Below are 20,541 nucleotides of genomic sequence, written 5' to 3' on the forward strand. Positions count from 1 at the left end.
TTCCAAGTAGCTTTTTTCTTAGAGTGCCCTTGCTTGTATGTTTTTTTTTTTAAAAAAAACAGACTATTGGAAAATGGTGTGTGTGTGTGTGTGTGTGTGTGTGTGTGCAGTCTCCACTCACAGCCACTAATGCTGTCCCTGTGTCTTAGTGGTGTGACTTTGTGTTTGAGAAGAGGTCACCTCCACCCACAGTGCTCCTTGGCGTGTTTTGTGCAATTAAAGTTAATCTTTTAAAAATACCAATTTGGGCCATTAAACATTTCAGAGACTGCCATTCTAAAATTATGGCAAAATAATAGTGTTTTTAAGATAAGCTATATTATGCATTGTACAAATCTTAAAAAGGTACTTCAAGTGATTCCATTTTCTATTTTAAATGTGCTCATGTAGGTTTCCATAGTTATTTAGGAAAAGTCATCTTTTCCCTTTCAGCCTCCACGGAAGAGTGATTGAAAGCTGAGCGTTCCATTTAGAAGTAGGAGCACGGCCACGACAAGATATTTCTCTTGGCTATTAGGATACACACCAAATGTCACACGCAACAAAACGCTGTCTCCTCTAACGGTGTTGATCCAGCATGTAGGGTAAATTGCTTTCCAATCGGCACATCTGCCCTACGAAAGTTACCTGCCCGAGGCTTTGTGATCAAACCTGCAGTCCTGAAACAGAGAAAAGGCTCAGCTCCGCGCTGGACTGTTAGGGGACGAGAAAAGGCTGCAGCCAAAGCCCCTGACCCTCACCCCAGCTCTGCCACGTCCACCATAGCTTTGCCATGTCCTACCCACCGCGCGGCTCTTTCCTTGTCTACCCTAACACAGGCGGGAGTCATAGCAGACGGTAATAACCATGACCTCACAGGGCGTCTGCACCAAGCACACAGGTCAATATACAATAAATCATGCTAAGCATACAAGCACGAACGCAGCCCTGCACCTGTCTCATAATGGCTACTCAAGGAGAACATGTTAAGCCAACTGGCAACAGAGTTTATCAGACCGAAGGATCACAGGATCAAAGTCCCCACTGAGAACTTTCCCACCATCTCCTCCGGCAAATGACCAGAGGGATTCTAGCGAGCAGGAAGAAGCCTTCCAGTCTGAACCCCGTCACCAAGAAGATGGGGCAATCCCTGGAGAGCTGTGCTGTCTGTGACAATGACAACGGTTGCTATCGAGCCCCACCACTGTCCCACTCAGCATCTGCACAGAACACACTTGGTAGCATATCCGTGACATTGTCATCGTGCACCTTTTCCCATTTACCATGAAAGTAGTTGGTGAATGTTTGTCAGGGGATGGTACAGAGAGAGATTAAGTAGAGAGGAGAAGAAGAGATGAGAGAACTCTAAAGAGTAAGAAAAGAAGAAACGGACAAAACTATGTCAAACATCCTCAGTCCTGATTCCATCCTTAATAAAAATAAATGGAACGAAGGAACCATTGCCTACTCAGCAGTAAATCACAGTGTGTGTTTGAGCCCTTCTTGTCCTTCTACAGGGTCATGTTTCATCCGGGTGGCACCTCTGCTTAGCATCTCCTATTTTTATTTCAGACCCTGATATGGACTCTGAATCCTAAAGTTCCCTTCCTTACAGAGACTAAGTGTGTTTGGCAACAGCCACCACTGATTATGGGCACTAGAATCCCTGACAAACACGCCTCACTCGTTTTCACACCTCGCCCAATCTGACCTCTTACCAGCAAGACCATGAGTCAATGCCCGATATCTCTAGACTCTCTTATAAATGAAGCCTTTAACATTAATCATGTAATTTCTGAAATTCAGTCATCACATATTTTGTATTTCAATGATTTTTCTGAAAACCACAATGTCATTTTTAAAACAAGAAAGTTGTTAGATCACCTGAATCTCTCAGAATGACTGGCAGATACTAGGCCCTCGATAGATGTTTAACGAATTGATTTTTAAAGAAATGTTTAGCACAGCCTCTTTGTTCTGCATAGACCTGCCCAAGGTCACAAGGGCTGTCTGTGGCACAGTAGAATCTAGGCTGTCCAGCTCTCAGCTCAGTGTCTGTTTCTGCTAACTCTGATGTTACACAAAGTGAGACGGACAGTAATTCAAACAGATTCCCGAGTGAGTAAAGTTAAGATTATATAACATAAAATAAGCAAATGAGTAAAGTGGCAAATATAAAAGTATCGTTCAAGGTGAATAAAATTTAAAACAAAGAGCACAGAGAGTGTTTTCCCCCCCTTAATTGAAATAACAGTTGACATAGTACAATAAAACTCAAAGAAGGAAATGATTTACCTATGAATATGAACCCTCCGCTTTGAGACTTGAGTTTTCAAAAATAAAGTAAAATTCAATTCATTTTTCAATAATTGGTTTGAAACAGGTGATCACATTTACAACGTGTTTCACATCAGGCTAAAGTCTTTGTACTGAAATGCAAACGTGAACCTGCAGATATATTCGCAATCATTCATTGCATATTCTCTCCTCCCTGTGCATACGTGGCCAGTATTTCCTCTGCGTCTACCTTAGTGTGAATATACATATTGTCAAGTCTACCCAGAGGTCAAGATCTGAAATAGATAACGGAGGCAGTTTTAAAGTGCTAAGAAAATAATGAAAACCAAAAGAGCCACAAAAACATTTCAACACAACAAATTATTTAATCAGAGACAGACTTTAAGCCTTTAAACATCTATTGTTTTAATTCTCTCTTATAAACTGCACTTACAGACACAAAGCTGCCCTTGCAATCAATACCACCAAACCTACATTGATTAGACCCTGTTTCCTGCTGTCTCTGCTACGGTACACACCAGAGAATGACCATGCCTTGGTCGATTTTGTACATGTTAGATTAGGATTTATGCTGACTTAGTTTCCCTTTGTTGCCCTCATAGCCACAGGCACATCCTCAGAGGTGGTGACACGATTTGGTGCACAATCTCCACGGAAGAAAAGGTATACATAGTCACATACCTGTAGCAGAGTTTGCCAATGCTTGGTCACATGAAATGAAAGAAAATACACAGTCTAAAAAATACCTGTTCACAGCAACATAGCTCCAGGCAAAACCCAAAACTGACTGGCCTCACTTAGTTGCATCGTCCGTACTTACTGCCTTCAAAGAGCGCGAACCAGGACACGGTAAGTTCCAAGTAAACAAACACTCTCTCCCTCTCCAAATACCAGCACAAGGACATCCTAGAAACTTTGAAATTGGACACACAGTCAAGATCGCTTTTTAGTAGCCAAAATAGCAAGGCCAAAAAGGGACAATCCTTGTTGCCAATGAAAGAAACTTACAAAGCCCCTTGGAGGAAATACAGTAGACACAACTGCACCAGCGCCCGGTGATGACGTCTCCTCCCCAGGACTTACCATATGGAGGGGGCTTCTGTCCCGCTGATCTCCAAGAAGTCGTACCCTTCCTCCAGCTGGAAGTCCGTGAAGACCAGAGCGATGGTGTCCCCTGGCTCCGCGAGAATGGTCCACGTGCAGTCAGCGTTGTTTTCGTACTCGGAGGGGAAGTGGGGGCTGGAGATGGAGCTGCCAGTCCCACGCAAGGTTCCTCCGCAGGCCCCTTCAGCTGGGGGGACAGAAGGAAAGTGTCACTTGTTAGGGTGGTTTTCATCTACGAGTATGTCCACAAAACGTCACTCTCGATCAGCACCACGTACTTTCTGAATCCAAAATTGAGACAATGTATACAAGAAGCTCTATTGATATTTTCATTTAGTTCTATGAAAAGGCTTATGAAGCCTAACAGTTAAATCATATTATTAATTGGATGGCCATCGTGAGAAAGTGAAGTTGTAGCTTTTCTAAAATGCTTCCTGCAGATCATATTGGGGCGGGGGGGGGGGGGAAGAAAAGAAAAGAAGAGAAGAGAAGAGAAGAGAAGAGAAGAGAAGAGAAAAAAGGAAATGCAGAGTGTGTAGTTGCTCTATACCTGACGTTCACAGTCAGCTTAACACTATTTTCAAAGGTTTCACTCTGACTCTTGGAAGATGAAGCTATGTAGGAAACATTTTGAGACTTAAAAACATGTAGCCATATTTTATTAATCCACTGATATCTGGCTTCGAAAAAACTGTGCTCTTAAAAGAAGTAGTTGTCCTAATCATATTTTCTACAGAATTTAGATTAATTAGGGTTTTGAATCTCAGAAAAGTTCTTGCTAAGTTCTTGATGAATATTGTAACAGAGACACACTGATTCATAAAAAGGTGCTGAGTGGAAAATATTTACACGGAATATCTTACAAAAGTGAGACGTGAAAGTCCAGTAAAGTTAAAATACATTTAAGATATAAATGAAGATGGTCAAACCTATTGGTTTGAAGAGAAATAGATCTTGTAAAGTTTGTCACAGGATAAAAAATAGATTGTTAAATTCAATCATCTGTTACAAAATGTCGTGTAAACTGTACACATAGGAGAAAGAAGTATTTTAAACTGACACGTTTGAAGAAAGTCTCAAGAAACTCCCATTTTTTGCTGGCTCAAATTTATTTGAAAAATTAATATTGGATGTGGGAATTATACTAAATTGGTAATTTTTAAAAAGAGTAAAAATTAACTTGAAACAAGTATACATAACTGTGTATATAAGTCAATTTGAAAATTATGAAAATAGTTTGTGTGGCCTCCCTCCACCCCCGAGCAACCCATGTACACGTGAGTACACGCAAACACACGCATCCCTGGTCAGCACGAGAGCCAGGTCCTCAAGTGCCCCGCTCTGGACAGTTTTATTATACTGTTGGGAACAGCTGTTATGAATGTGGTTATAGTGTATAGAGAGATATATATGCATGGATATATATATGTATGGATATATATGGATATATATGTATGTGCATATATACACATATAAATATATCTTTGTTAAAATTATATTTTACAAAGTAGGGATAAAAAGTCAGTGCCATATAAAAAAGCAGCAGCACATATTCCAACCACGAGGGACAATATATTGGCCATTACTGATACTCAGACTTTGTACAGAATCAGGCTGGGAGTCCCCTGGTTTGGGACATTGGTGAATAAGTTTGACAACTGAAAGGGAGGCATACTGTATTCTGTTATTCTTGAAACTTAAATATAAACATTTTCTTTACAGGGAGATGAGGTAGATGAGATCCCCTGAGATATTTACATTCACCAGTGATTAAATAACTGCACATATAAACAGATTACACATTTACATATATAAATACCTACATAGTAATATGGATTTTTATGCATTAATCTATCATATATGTCTATGATCATTAAAATACAATATAATTTTAATTACTATTAAGATGCTATTCTTTTCTGATTACATTATATGCTATAAAAGTCACCGTAACGTAAGAAGAGAAGCAAAAGAGCTGCAGTGTTTTTATTTTATAAAAAGATAAAATGTCATAGGTGTGTGGACTTAAAAGTCCTCAAAATCCAGTGCTGTGGTTGGACAATTAACAAAACGTATTAATTCAAATCCCACTGTGGAGACTTCATAAATGCTTTATAAATTAACTTGCAGGCAAACAAAGTCCCCCTTCCAATATTTTGGAGGGGAAAAAAATAACTGATATTAATCATTCTGAATGTTTGTCCTGGCAACCTATGAGCTGAAGCATTGTTTATGATTTAACAGGCTTTAAAGTGGGTATATTTATGTACAGAGTATAGTAGAAACATAGAATATGCATGTGCAGGATAAGTTTAACTGTATCCACCTGGGAAAACATCTCAGTAACCTTGATCAGAGTTGACCATTAGCCCCATTTGACAAGAGCGTGTGCAGGCAGCTGACACGACCAGGGACATCACCTGTGGCTGCAGAGCAGGCTCCTAGGTCCCCACCCTGCAGCCCTCAGCCCCCTGGCTGCACGACTGTTCTCCAACCCCACAAAAGGCAGGTCAGATCCTCCCTGAAGGTGGCTTCTTTCCTCCCTTCCCCATCTCGATTTTACGCCTCTGAAAGCCAGGCGGTGGTCCTAATTGGGAGAGGGAGGCTCAGAAACCCACTTTTCTCCAGTTTCTTTCTGTGCCAGCGGCGACAGCCCAGACCACTGGGTTTGAGTATTCCTCTGCTGGTCTGCAGTGAGGTCCCGCACTGCCAACCAACCTCAGGGGCTGGTCAAACCGCCTCACACAGACAGACAAACAGCATCTTCATGAGAAATTACAAGGCAGATCCCATCTGGGGACCCGCAGTGGTAGATCTTACATGGCAGAAGACCTCAGGTACAGGGAACAGCAGCAAAAACAAGAGAGCCAGAGCTGGCACGGTGAGGCACACCTGCAGTCCCAGCTATTGGAGAGGCCCACGGAGTTCAAAGCCAGCCTGGGCAACATAGCAAGACCCTGTCTCAAAAAAAATTTTTTTTTAATTAAAAAATTTAAATTAAAAAACAAACAAACAAACAAACAAACACAGCAAGAGAGCCAGCAGGGCCAGAAGCCCTGGGAGCAAGGTGAGCTTCTTGCACCCAACTAATGGTGCATTTTGCAATCAAGAATGTTAAGTGATCAGCGGCCAGTTGTAAAAGTATTTTTGAAAGAAATGAAAAAGAAAGAACCATTACTAAAATTCCTTGGTGACCCAAACCGAGTGCAGAGGTGAGACTGGTTTATTTTCCCTTCGGCAGAGGTCACTCAGGTAAGACCTTTCTAGCCCCTGCCTCCCGAGACTCAATCATCCACCCTCTCCCTGGCTATGCAGAAGTTTATATTAAAATAAAGAAGATGACTAAGTTCCCTTAATAAAACACATTCCTGTCTTCCACCCGTAGCTTTATTTGGAAAGGCTCTCTCAAAGCCTCGCACATGCTGCAAGCTAGTTGGGTTTGACACCGATGGACGTGCTCAAAATAAGAGACTGGAGGGCGCACAGAGCTGCAACCTCAATACCACTTGTTTAAACACAAAAGCGAAAACAGAACACCCTTACAGGTCCAGTGCCAGCTCACACTGGCGGGACCAAAGCACGGGAGCAGAGGCCGACCAACATGCCCAGCAAGGGGGGTGGAAAGAAGTGCGGTGGGGACAGACCATCAGGGAAACCTACAAGAGAAGAAATGGGGTGGGGTGTGTTTCAGGAACATAACAAAGGAACAAGTCGACTAATCATTTATTCCAGAGGGGCAAAATGCCACCCAGAGCCAAGTACCTGGTATTTTAATTTAAGGTAAATGCAAAAGATTTTAACTTGGATACATTCAGGACTCTCAAAAAAAAAAAAAAATTATTTCTGGAGTCTCCTAGGAAACTTCTCGGGCTGCCTGCCGCACAAACACAAGGCAGGTGGGGCCACGGTGACTAGCAACAAGCCCAGCTCAGCAGAGATCCTATCACAGCTCTGTGCCCCCAGAGCTGCTCAAGCCACCGTGGCTAGTCCAACAAAGTTTGGCTGCTGAGGTGGAAAAGTCACCTGAAACAAACACCTAATATACACGCCGGGGAAGGGAGAGATAGCGGAAAGATGCTTTAACAACCATTTCTGTGTTGAGGGCCAAGAATTTCTGTAACTAGGATAAAAGGGATCTCCTCCTAGGGCCAAATCCATAGGTCGGGCTGGTGTCAGGGATGTCCACCCCAAACACTGCCATCTCCCTTACAAAATGTTTCAGGGCCGGCCAGAAAACCCTCCAACTGGCCAGGACAGCTGCGGCTCCTAGGAGGCTCCCAGGGCCTCCTTGGTGGGGGAGGATCTCCCAGTAAACGCCTTCAGGTGCGGGGCAGTGAGAGAAGCAGCTAACATTTATGGAGCACTGAAGTCTTGATAGGTGCCGGAATAAGCGACTTACCCATCTCATCCCACCCCCACCACAGCCGCGTGGAGGCAGACGCTTCTGTCGATCCTTCTTACAAAGGACTAAACGGGCTCGCAGGTGTTGCTCGACCGTTAAACCGTGGAGCGCGCACCTGGCCGCCCTGCACAGGTGAGCTTCATCACCGCCCAACATGGCTGCAAACAGGCAAAGCGTGCGGGGCAGCGCTAGCGTGAGTCGCTAACACAAGATGCGGACGGTTTATACCTGCCTCTTGTCCAAAATCGGTGGCCACAGGAAGAGGCCAGGACCCCGGCCCCTCTCACAGCGTTGGGAACCCCAGGCCCCCCAGACCCATAAGCGCTGCTGAAGGGGGAAGGCCCAGAGGGAACACGGGAGGCCGGGGGTGCCCAGGCGGTGCTGGCGGGGCCCAGCCGGGGCCTCCGGAGGTCGCCGCGTCCCTACCTGTTGGCCACAGCCACGCACTGGAAGACTGGTGAGCCGGGCGCCAAGCGACAGGTGGCAGGAGCTGTCGGTCCTGCACGTGGAACTCGTAGCCCTTCTTGGGCAGGCGCTCGCGGTGCGTTGGCAACACCGTGAAGTGTGCGCTGTGGCTGATGCGCGGGCGGCGGGGACAGGTCACCCGTGTCTGAGTCGTCGTCGTCCTCGGGCACCTGGGGCTGGAGCAGCACCCGGAGGCCTGGCTGCGGTCGGAGGCCAGGAGGGAGCCGCCGCGCCTCCCGCGATCTGGAGCGAAGCGCGAGCGCAGCCTAGAGCTCGGGGCTCACCTGGCCGCGCGCACCTGGCGCAGGCGCAGACCGGGCGCAAACGCTCCACGGGCAGTAATTTGACTTAAGAATAGAGAGTGTTACACGTGTAGAAAATTCAGATAATTGCAGTGTTGCAGTAGTATGCTTGTTATGAGTGATTTTAAGAATCCTTCAATGTTTTGCCAAGAAATCGTTTATATTAACGAAGGAAAGTTGCGCGTGCTTAATCACTGCACGTGCAGAATGTCAAAGAATTAATACGCTCCCGAGAGAGCGTGATGTGGGGAAAGCACATATTGAAAATATACCAGGGATGCTGTTGTTTTTGTTTAAAAATAAATTCTGCCATGAATCTTTTCTGGAAAGGAAAACCTATTATGTCGTAGGAAAAATAATAACCTAATCTATCCACTATAGATTATGGATGTTTGTGTTATATTTAGTAAAAAGGAAGAGAGAAAAATGAAGTCATGTTTATGGCAACACACAATTGCAAGGCAACCACTGCTATTACAAACAAAACATACTTGTTTGGGGTTTTTTTCTTCTTTCCTACAGTTTACTGCTCTGCAATATATTTTAGGTTTCAGCAAATTTTATGTAATTATCTTGTTAAAGTATTAAGCTGATTCGTTTTCAAAGTTTCAAAGCTGTAGGCATTCACTGTCACTGTCATTTCGGACGACGAGATGCAAAGCTGGTCTGACCTCTTCGGGGGACGTGCGCAGGCAGGGGGTGTACCCGCCGCCCGCCACCAGCTACGCACACACAGTACTTTGCCGGGCTGAGTGACGGTTGCTGACGATAAACACTGAATTATTTCTGGCTCTAACTCTTGTGGTGGGAAACCAGTCTGTCTCAACGAATAGACTCACTGATTATTTCCTTACTTGGCTTTTTTTAATATGACGACATCCAAATGGAATTAATGAGGTTCCCAAAGCGATAAACTCACTCCTAATGTAGAGAACACAGGGTGTCTCATCCTGATGCCACACAGGCTGCGTTACCCTTCAGACAACAGGAGAACTTTAAGACTCCCTTATGGATTTGTGTCAACTAAATATTTGAAAGCAAGTTATTATATACAAGCAAACAGTAACATTACGATAAACAATGTTTCAGCAGCTGTTGCCAGCTCCATAAATAGTTAGTAGCTTTGCTGACAGTCCTGTTTCTGTCTCTGAACTCCCAGGTCCCCAGGAACTGGTTGCCAAAAACTGGAGATTGGCTCAGCATTTGACTTTGCAGAACTGTGTGTTTTTGTTAATTTATTCATTCGATACATATTAAACACTATTCTCTACCAGGTGCTCTTTAATCAGAATGAACATGGGAGGCTTTCCTGAAGGTACAACATTTAGGCCAGATTTGAAGAAAAGGAACCAGTCCAGGGATGAGCCGCAGGAAGAGTTTTCCCGACAGATGGAACAGACAGGCGTATGGCCCTGAGGAGGCTTCATGTTCATCCCCCAACAACAGATACTTGTGTCCTGCAAATTCCCCATAACCTTCTCCTGCTCACCCTTATGCTGTGGACAAGACATAAGAGGCAGAAATGTGCCTAGTTTGTGAACAGGAATAAGTGTCATTCACCAACAGGGTTTTAAAACTAGGAAGTGAACCAAAAAAAAAAAAAAAAAAAAAAAGGAAAGGACATATTCTTGGGATATTAGGTTTATTTAGAAATGATCCTTCCCTTTGTCTTAAATCCGCAGGGAAAGCGAGAGAAGTTAAAGTGACCGTTCATGTCCCTTTCTATCTACACATGGAGAAGTGGATGTCACAATATTTGATTTCCATAAAATGAACAGGATCGGCAATAACTCCTAATACTATCATGGATTATATCATGGTTCATAGTTCTTATTTTACCTAGAGAACCCAGGAATGCTACTATTTATCAGTTTAATCAAGCACTGATGCCGACTGGCATAGAACACACCTGCAGTCCATATTCTGATCAAAACTGTCAACTGCTCATATCAACACTCAAAATAGCACCAAGGCTTACCAGGCCCTGAAAGGCGCTATGTGCACTGGACCCTCAGGCTCCCCTACTCCTTACACTGCCCCCTTTTCTCCCTCCTTCCCTGCTCCTTTTTCCTCACTTGCTCTAGCCACATTGCCTCTTGGGGCCAGAGTCAAGCATGTTACTGCCCCGGGACCTTTGCACGGATCCTACTAATTGAGATGTGCCTCTCCCGCTGCCTTCAGGGCTCCTCAAAGCTCAGCTTCCTGCCCATCTTCTCTGACCACCACATGTAACACAGCGTCCACCTGGGGCACTCCCTGTCCCTCTGTCCTATGTGCTTGAATTCTTAGTGCTTTGCTAAGTGCAAAGTGCTGGGATATGAGCTTAGGAGCTTTTCTTCATACTGGTTTATCCCCAACCTAGGAGGCAGCCCGACACTCAGTAACCATTCTGTCTTTATTTCTACTTTTTTTTTTTTTATTCAGGGAATGATTCTTGCAATCCCTATAATGATATTTGTCACAAAGGAGCCTCCACTCAGTTATCAGGATAGGTGATGGGGCTGTGACAAAATATATTTCTGGGACTACATGTGGCATCAAACTATACCCTACGTAAGAGCAGAAGAAGAAAAGTGAGTTCATTTTGTTATAGAAATATGTGGCTTTTTCAGGCATGAGGTTTAAAAAAAGAATAGTCTATAAGAACTGCCACAGGGCTCTGCAAGTAGCAAAACAGAATGATGGGGGTGGGCTTTGGCACCCACATCAAATTTCTATCAGTAATTATTGTTTGAGTCTGTTTCGTATATTGAGTTTTCATAAAATCTTGCATTTGAAGAAAAGGCTATATAGCTAAAAGAAGTTAGAATATCATCAAGTTAATCCAAGAGGAAGATAAGGTTTTCAATAAAAGATGCATTTGAATCTACTGATTTCTGTAAGTGGGGAAAATAATTCTAAATGGAAGCAGATATCAGAGTACACCGATTTCTATTTTCTCCCAAGGAATTTCAAACTTTTAAAAAGTTTTATTCTCAACTCTAAAATTGTTACAGCCTTTGCCTGGGTATAAACTTTGCTAGGGACCTATCTTGTGGACATAATTCAAAATACAGAATAAAATATTACTTATAGACAAACTTGCTATATTTATCATAAAGAAAAATAGAAATGACCTAAATATGTAATGACAGGTAAGTCATTCAATCAAGTTTGATGTACCCAAACTCTATGATAATCCAGCATGTCTACCCAACATTCATAATATTGCTTCAGTGAATTCCTAAGTTACAACATTAAATTTATAAAATGCAGGGCATAGGATGGATATATAATCTCATCTCAGTTTTAAAAATTGTATGAAAAAATATCAAGTAAATAAATAAGGAACATACCCACATATAATGTAATATTCATTCTGTAATACTGGGAGATATTACCTAGCACGGTTTCCCTAAGGGCATGTAGAATACGGTACTAGCAAAAACTCTGAAGTCAGATTGTCTGGGTTTCAATCTGACTTTTGCACTTACTTTTATATGCCTTTTGGGGAGTTCTTGCCTTCTCTGAGGCTCAATTTGGTCTTCTATGAAATGGAGATAATAGCGGTATCAGTTCACGGGGAGTCAGATGAACTAATCACTGTAACACGCTTAGACCAACGCAGGGAGTATCAAAGATGCCATTAAAAACAGCTGTTACTATTTTCTTCATTACGGTACACTGTGGTCACTCAGTTATAGTTTATTATGTTATTTTGGAGCATCTTATCACAAGTTTGAAGGACTCCCCTTCCCAAGTCTCCCTTCAGGGGAGTGACGTGGCCCCCCCCAGGAGGGAGGGGTCTGCAAGCTGGGTCAGGCGTCCCGCCCTCTCCCGGTGTCCCCGCCCTGAGGGGCTGGAATGAAAGGGGCCAACACAGGCACCATCCCTGCCCCTCCTCTCCCTCTTCTCCCACAGACTCACCACCACTTATTTTATGCCTGAGACCAGCAGGAGTTTGTCCGTGAATAGCCTTGTCCTTGCTCACAACACTCCCTGCAAGAAGCCCTGGTCTCCTGGGTCACCTTTATCCCATCCCCTCAAAGATCTACAGATCTCTTTTTCTGACTCCTTAATCACATTCCTCCCAAGATCTTCAAACCCTTCCACTAGGACCTCTGAAACTCAAAATGTCCTACATCTCAACCACTTCTGAGCTATTTCCTTCCCTCTGCCTCTTGTGGAAATCTGGACGTCTTCCGAGGGCACCACAACTCTGAAGTCCTCTCGGGTGGCTGATAATTTGCTTCCATGGCCCATTTTTAAAACCTTTCTTTTGACTCCACATCTGCTTCCAGAATCCACGCTCCCCTCTAGCCTTGCTTGCTGAAATCCCTTTCACTAAAACACACCTGAAGAGTCTATATTTGCCACCTTTCCTTTCCTCTCGTCCTCTCTTGAACCTGCTTATGTCAGAGTTTCATCCTCACCGGTCCTCGGCGCGGCGTCCATCAAGCAGCCAGGCCAGTAATCCCAGGGGCATCCCCTGTTGCTCTGCCCCATCGAGCTCTCAACAACATTTTCTCATCCCTAAGATACTTCCATCATTATACTTTCTAAACAATCACAAGAACTTGCAAAACTAGTACAGTGTTATGCTGCATGCCCTCCTCTGATTTCTGTCAATTGTTACATCTTGCACAATTATAGTACAGTATCAAGACCCCCCAAAAATGACACTGGTATAATGAGTGTTCAGTCATCCTTTGATATCCATGGGGGACTGCTCCCAGGATCCCCGTGGATACAAAAATTTTCAATGCTTAAGTCCTTTATGTAATATAAAACGGCACAGTATTTGCACATAACCTAAGCATATCCTTTCAGACACTTTAAATCATCTCTAGATTATTTATAATATCTAATACAATGAAAATGTCTTGCAAATAGTTGTTATGCTGTATTGTTTAGGGAATAATGACAAGGAAAAAAAAGTCTATATGTGCTCAGTACGGACACAACCATCAACAGCAATGGAACATTTTCTGGATTTTTTTCTCTTTGGATATTTCCCCCCTTGATTGGTTGACTCTGCAGATGCAGAACAGTGGATAAGGAGGGCTGATGTGCGCGATTCTGTGCCATTGTATTCACCAGACTCCTTAGACAGCACCCTCATGACTTTCTCTAATCTCATCAGCTAGTTCTCATTCCCCTCATCAGTTTCATTCCATCTACCAATCCTTAGTGCAGTATGCAAAATTCAGTCTCTCCACCTCTTTTCTTCCTAACTACATTCATTTCTTTGTTGATCTCATCTGGTTTTAGTTGCATGGATTTTGATATCATGGCAGAACCAAGGAACGGACACAAATACTAAGACGATATACGGGGAAATATTGGTTTCTACCGGAAATCAAAAGTCAATTAAAGCAACTTTGGAGCATTATAGTAATGCCACCAAACTCTCAGCAAATTAAAAAGAAATGTGAATGTCAAAACCTACAGTAATTGTGGTAAAACTCCTGTGGCATTAGAAACTCATTCATCAAGTTTGCAAAGCATAAATAACGTTCCTAGAATTCTATCCTTAGGAAATAATTAACCAGAAGAAACAAAAGCAATGCTATATGTACACAGACACTAATCATAGCATTATGTGTAGATGTAAACATTGGAAACACTCATTATGTTCAATTACAGGGAGAGCCAATAATTAGTATAATATTGAGAATCAAATTATGCCAATGATATTTGAAATATTTATGATTTAATACTAATCTTACAAAGGAGAATATAAATGTTATATGGTCTATGACTTCAGACTCTGAATCTTTTTATAGGTTGAGTTGGCTTCTTGTGGTCTCCATTCCCCCAATTCTAGCTGTCCAAAGATACTATGGGATGCTAGCAGCAGACATTAGTATTGAGCACTTGGGATGTCTCAATTAATCTGTGCAAGTCCTGTGAGATTAAAAGTCATATCAGTCCAATTTAACAGATCCAGAGCCCATGGCTTTGCAAGGAAATAGCATGTCCAAGATGTGCCAGGTGGTAAGTGATGACACTGGAACTCGAATGACAAAGTCCCGACTAGTAAACACTTCACATAACTGTCCGTCACAACAAGGGGCATTTACTTAGGCATGTGTTTATTTTGGCTCTAGACAAATTCATTTTTACAGCTCTATAACCTAATATGATATCTGCATGGAATAAAATAACAGAAGAATACTGCAAGGTAATCCACAAAACTGAAAATAATGGACAGAGGCATTTAGGATTATTTTTGACACTTGTTACAATTGCACGGAACGAGATAATGTCACATGCTTAGCGGAAAGCCTGCAGCACCAAGACCATGATGCAAAACATGAGACCAGGGTGTCTCAGAGGGATATATTTTTTTGCAATGGAGTAGCTCTTTTTTTTTTTTTTTATAGGATTTACACTGGAATTGCTTATTGCAAAGTATGCAAGAAAAGTGCTTAAAACTAAATTGTGTAAAACCACTCAAACTTAATTTAAAGCTAGGTTTTTAATACAAAGACTGTCCCATTCAATCTTACTTTGCATTGCTTGGTCCTGACATGACAGATCATTTAAGATTCAGTCTACAATGTTACTTCTGTAACATAATTGATAAAAACACAGCTGTGTTTTAAATATCACAGAATTTATAGGCACCCATAAAAGGCGTGACTTCTCTTCCTTCTCCTCCCCTCCGGCTACGTCTTCCCCAGTCTGTGCTTGCCGAGCAAGCTGCAGAATGTCTGCAATTAACCAGCCTTGACTGACTTTTCATAAAGAATTGGCAAGTGACATATTGCCATTCCCAGCCACAGTATGGAAGGTTTATCAATTAGAGCAATCTGCAGCTTTCGACCGCTCCGAATGAGACATGGGCATGCATTATTTAGCATGTTTTATTAAAGGTATTATTGATACTGATACTGCTTCTTTGTTCAGTGGCATCTTTGCTTGCCAACTATCATTCATTCTTTCAAGAAAATACAACTGTCTTAAAATGGGTAAAATCAGTTTAACTCCTAAAAAAAATAACTGTTACATTCTTTATTGTCTAAAGCATCACATAGTAGTGACAATGTGTTTGGACACATCAGGTGAATATTTATCTTGAAAGTATGTGTTTAGACAAAACCAAGGGTAGAAATTTACTCAGTAAGCAGCCTTAGTTTTAAAAGATGATTCATATGCTGTTACTTTTCTATGGTTTATAGATCACGCTTCCAAACAAACCAAAAACAAACAATAACAAAACTGACCTTCAATTGTCCCAGAGAAGGTGACAGGCAGAGGTAAATGTGAAAAGCCCAAAGTCAGAGTGGACTATTTATTATACCACCAGTTCTGGTTTGGATAGCCTTGGACATGACACCTAACCTCTCAGAGATTTTGATTCCTCACCTGCAAAATCTAAGTATTAACATTAACCTTGAAACTCTTTGGATAGGATCATATAACACAATGTGTTTAAAGTCCATAACACAACACACCTCACAGAGGTTACGGCCCTGGGACTTGAGGAAAAGGAGTGAAGATGAACTTAGTCCAAAGAAAGCCTCTCTCCAGAGGAAGGAAACGATTTGACTGGGTAAATAGACTACTGTTTGCTTTGTTTTCTCCAAGTTTGATTTACTCAATAAAGAAGTAGCTTCGGCAAAATATATTTAGCCTTTGAGTAAAATGTTAGAAAAGCCCTACAGCCAAACAGCCCTCTTTGGGTTAAAAGCTCTCTTGAGCTCAATTTATATACATACTTTTTCACTTGACATGCAAGAGACTTCTGTTAGTCATGTCTACCAAAGACCTAGGCAGGAATTTTAGCCAAGTTTGTATCATCATCGCGAAAGACACAATCCTACACGTCACAATCCCAAATGTTGAAATCCGGACAGATCAGACCCCGAAAATCCAAATTCCTAAAGTCTAAAGTCCTTAATGCCCCAAATCTTGAAAATCACAATCACAGAAATCATAGAAGAATTTCAGAAAGAGCAGTGCCATGTGGAAAAAGAATGTGAACGTTTTCTCTGAGGATACACATGTCCTAAAAGAGATCAAGCAGCTATTCATAGTGATGTAAGACTTCAAAATATAGTCAATGACCACGAAAGTCAGCCAGCCTTATGGACTATCTCTGCACAATTGCCCATAATCTATCTCTATAATACACTTTTTTTGCATATATCCAATTTCTTTTCATTTTGGGGGAGAGTTTATTGTGCACCTTTTTCTTAAGTTTCTTTTTTCACTATTTTAAATGGTCAGCATTATTTTTTACAATTTGTCATGCTATGTTTTTCATCTTTACATCATTTCCAATATCAGTCATATAAATTGTGTGGAGACTTTTAGAGAATTCTAATTAGTTTCATGCTTTTTTTTTTGCAAATTTGACTCCATGACAGTGCATTATCAGAACGCTGACTTTATGTGCGAGCCTTGTGTATGTACCTAAAAATGTTTAAACTTCCTCAACAATGAAGGGATGTCCTTTTTGTACATCTGCATTTGTGAAAGATAAAATTTCTCAAGATCTGGGCTTTTTAGGCAACTGCACATTCTGTGGTTGCCCATAGTGATTTTTGTTTGATCTCATTCATTTTGTAACCTGAGACTTCACTGAATTTATCAATTCTAGAAGTCTTTTGGTGCAGTCTGTAGGGTTTTCTAGATATAAGACCAGGTAGCTGGCAAACAGGGATAGTTTGACCTCCTCATTCCCAATTTGTATGCCCTTTATTTCTGTCTCTTGCCTGAATGCTCTGGCTAGGACACCCCGTACTATGCTGAATAGAAGGGGTTGCCATGGGCAAGCTTGTCTGGTTCCAGTTCTCAGGGGGAATCTCATCAAAAGACTTTAGTTGTTCACGACGGTATTTCAGCTGACACAGTTATAGAACTGGGTGCACACAATTGCCAACCACAATGATACACGTTTATACAGTTGCCTTTGTCTCCATCTGCTCATAATTGTTGTTCCTGTGCAACCGTCATCAGTATACCTGAGGGTTTATGCTTGCAAAAACATGCACGTTACTATGGCCTGTTTCACTGTGCAAAGTGGCCCATGAAGTGTTCTGTCATGTTTTTTTTTATTTTCCTCAAACAAATTCCCTTTTAAAATACAAATATCTTTTGAAGATTTTTTTTTATTATTTTTAATGGAATTATATTTTGGGGATGTTGATCTTTGAGGATTTCCACATTCGGGATCGTGGCCTTTGGGGTCACCTTCGGCTCACAAACGATGCTGAGGGGCAGTAACCACGTTCCCCTCGTGCCCTCTTCCTGGTTGCATTCTTCTTTCCAGGCACAGGATCCCCGAGTGGCCTGCGGGTGTGTCGATACATCAGAACTGCGTCGCACACGGGAGCAGGCGCAGGAAGGGCGGGAACGCACGCACAGCCACCGCCCGCCGTCTCTGCAGGACGGAGCCCAGGCAACTGCCTCACTCATGACAGCGGAACCTCTCCCGGTGCCAGCGTCCTCCCTGCCCCTCCCCAGATGCTTAGGGTCCAAGTACGCATTTCTCAAGAAGGAAACGTTTCCTTAACTCAAGTTCAAATATTTGCTTCCCAATTCTAAGTTAGTTTCTTTTAAAAATATAACTCCCAGGCTCCAGAATCGCCCATGTGTAGGCGTTCATTCCTCTTCAGCCGCAGATACAACAAGGCTGTTTCCATCTCTTTGCTTCCTCCACCAGCAAATATCCATCTTTTTCAATCGTCCATGCTGTTCCTTCATCAGATCCTGATGTCATTGCTTCCAAAACTAAGCAGGGTTTTAAATGAGATTCTTTTTGAGAAATATACTTGGATTAATAAGGAGCTAGCTCACTCTTATCTTTTGCCCAAACTGATTTTCAAGTAGACTCTCCTCTCTGAGACTATTCAGATCACATGTTTCAGCAATGACTGGAAAGTTAAAGGGAAGAATTCCAGTCAGAATCTGGCATAGGGTTCTGTATTTCAGATCCATTTTCTTACCATTCTTCATAATTAAACTGCATCCGTATATTGAACCCTACACCATAAGAGAAAATGAAACCCACGCACAGCATCAGAGCTCTGCACGACTAACAATGGGTAAGAACAAAAAAGATAAAATTCCTCAACGTGCTAAATCTGAGCTGTCCAATACCATAGCAAGCATTTGGGGCTAATGAGAATTTGAACTATGGCTATTTCACATGAAGATATGACCTAACTGTTAAAAACCACATCAGATTTTCAAACTGGTATTTTAAAAAAGCAAAATACATCATTAATAGTTTATATCGATTGTGCATTGACATGATGAATCTTTTGGACGTTTTGGGTTAATAAAATCCATTCTTAAGACTAATTTCACCTGTTTCCTTTTACTTTTTAACATGTGACTGGGGATTTTTAATTCCACATTTGGCTCACATTTGTGTTATATTTTGAGTGGACGGTGCCATTCTAAATACCGAGGAACTGGCGTGTGTTGGTTTGGTGTGTGGCAGCTGACAGCCCTCTGTCCCCAGTTCTGCCACAAAGAGTGAGGGTGCCCTGGTGACAGCGCAGTTTGTTTTGAGCAAGGGCACCTGCAATCGTGCCCATGCTGTGTCTCTTCCCTGTTCCCTCCACATGATCCTCACTTGTAGCTGCTCCTTAAAACCTCCCTGCCTGCTCCTTTGCTCCTTGGGCACATGCCTGGAAGGCTTCTCTCCGGTGGTGACTTTTCTCTCTCTGTTTCACTGGAATCCCCCTACCCATCCCCCTCACCTCCCCAATCATCTTAATCTTGGATGACTAAAGCAAGGGCAGTTCAATGAGAAAACTAAATCAAAGGAATGGAAGATGCTGAGGTCTAAAGTTAGATCAGAGATAGCAAGGAAGCAGTGCAGCTCACTGCTCTAACTTTGGAGGGACATAAGCTTTCGTTCGGACCATTGACAAGGCTAACACACTCTTTTGATCTCTATTGCTGCAGCCTTGATTGATATCAGATATTATCAGTGCTCCTCAAAGCTTTAGGATGGTTTGAGCTGATAAATTCGTCAAGTGCTGCCTGGGAAAGGGTAGCGAGATCTGTCTAATTCTGGAGTCCAACATTAGAAAGTCCACCTGCCTATCTATTTCATGTATGAACACATACCTACATATGGAAAACATGTATGAACATATATGGAATATGTATTTATGCTAATAGCATTTTTATTGGTAACAAAGGTGCTATTTTAGCTCGGCATATGCCTTACTCTTCATTTGCTCAAACAGCAAAATAATTTTATCAGAAACTGTAAAAATCGCAGGGCTTCAGGTGAAGTAATTCTAATCTTGCACTGAATGATGATGATGAACCCGTGGGAGAGGGCACTCGTTCATGATCACCTCATTTCAGAAGCCTAAGAATGTTGAAAGTGTTCTTAAAAAATAAACATGTAACTATCAAGGGTTGTTTGTAAATTTTAACAAGGATAAAAAAAGGACCCATCAAAACACGCAGGACACACACGTCTACATCGAATCTATGACTAGAGGTGATCAAAATAGGCAGAAGTCCATAAAGTTTGGGAAAGAGAATGAAGAAAAATTTGGATATTTGGGGACATAATAACAAGTAGTAAACTTGTCACCGACTTTTCAGGGTCCAATCATGGTTTCTCCCGTAAAGTATGTTAGTTTGGGGAGCAGAATGAGCTGGCACAACACGACCCAGCCAAATGTGCTCTGTTTTCATTCAAATGGAAGCTTTTTTTAACCTAAGACCAGCGCCAAAGCCGCTGCCTTGGTGCAGGTGCCAGCTCACAGGCACACGGCGCTACGGTGGGTGGTACGGTACCTCTGCAAAAAGGGGCGGGGAAGTCCCACGACGCGCCATTCCCGGGGCTGACGATGCAGGTCAGGGTCGCGTGACCTTCCAGGATGTAGCCAGAGAGACAGCTGTATCGGATTTTGTCTCCTATGTTGAATCTCGTTCCGTGGAGAACTCCTTTTAGTATTTCTCCAGGGTTTCCACATGTGTGGCTAGGTAAGACTGTTGGAAGGAGCAAAGAAAGGAGGGAAAAAAAGGTTA

At 42.3% G+C, this 20,541-nt stretch overlaps 1 protein-coding gene across 1 annotated transcript in view; it reads right to left on the reverse strand.

The window, feature by feature from the left end:
- Positions 1 to 20,541, reverse strand: part of CSMD1 (CUB and Sushi multiple domains 1) — a 1,254,382-nt gene that overhangs the window by 534,802 nt on the left and 699,039 nt on the right. The window contains exons 4-5 of the mRNA XM_069485062.1: positions 20,308 to 20,502; positions 3,361 to 3,568 (exon numbers count right to left, since the gene is read on the reverse strand). Of these exons, the coding sequence (XP_069341163.1) occupies positions 3,361 to 3,568; positions 20,308 to 20,502 (403 nt within the window). The remainder of the gene's footprint in view (positions 1 to 3,360; positions 3,569 to 20,307; positions 20,503 to 20,541) is intronic.

This window comes from Eulemur rufifrons, chromosome 12, assembly GCF_041146395.1.
Source record: "Eulemur rufifrons isolate Redbay chromosome 12, OSU_ERuf_1, whole genome shotgun sequence".
In the NCBI taxonomy this organism is placed as follows: Eukaryota; Metazoa; Chordata; class Mammalia; order Primates; family Lemuridae; genus Eulemur; species Eulemur rufifrons.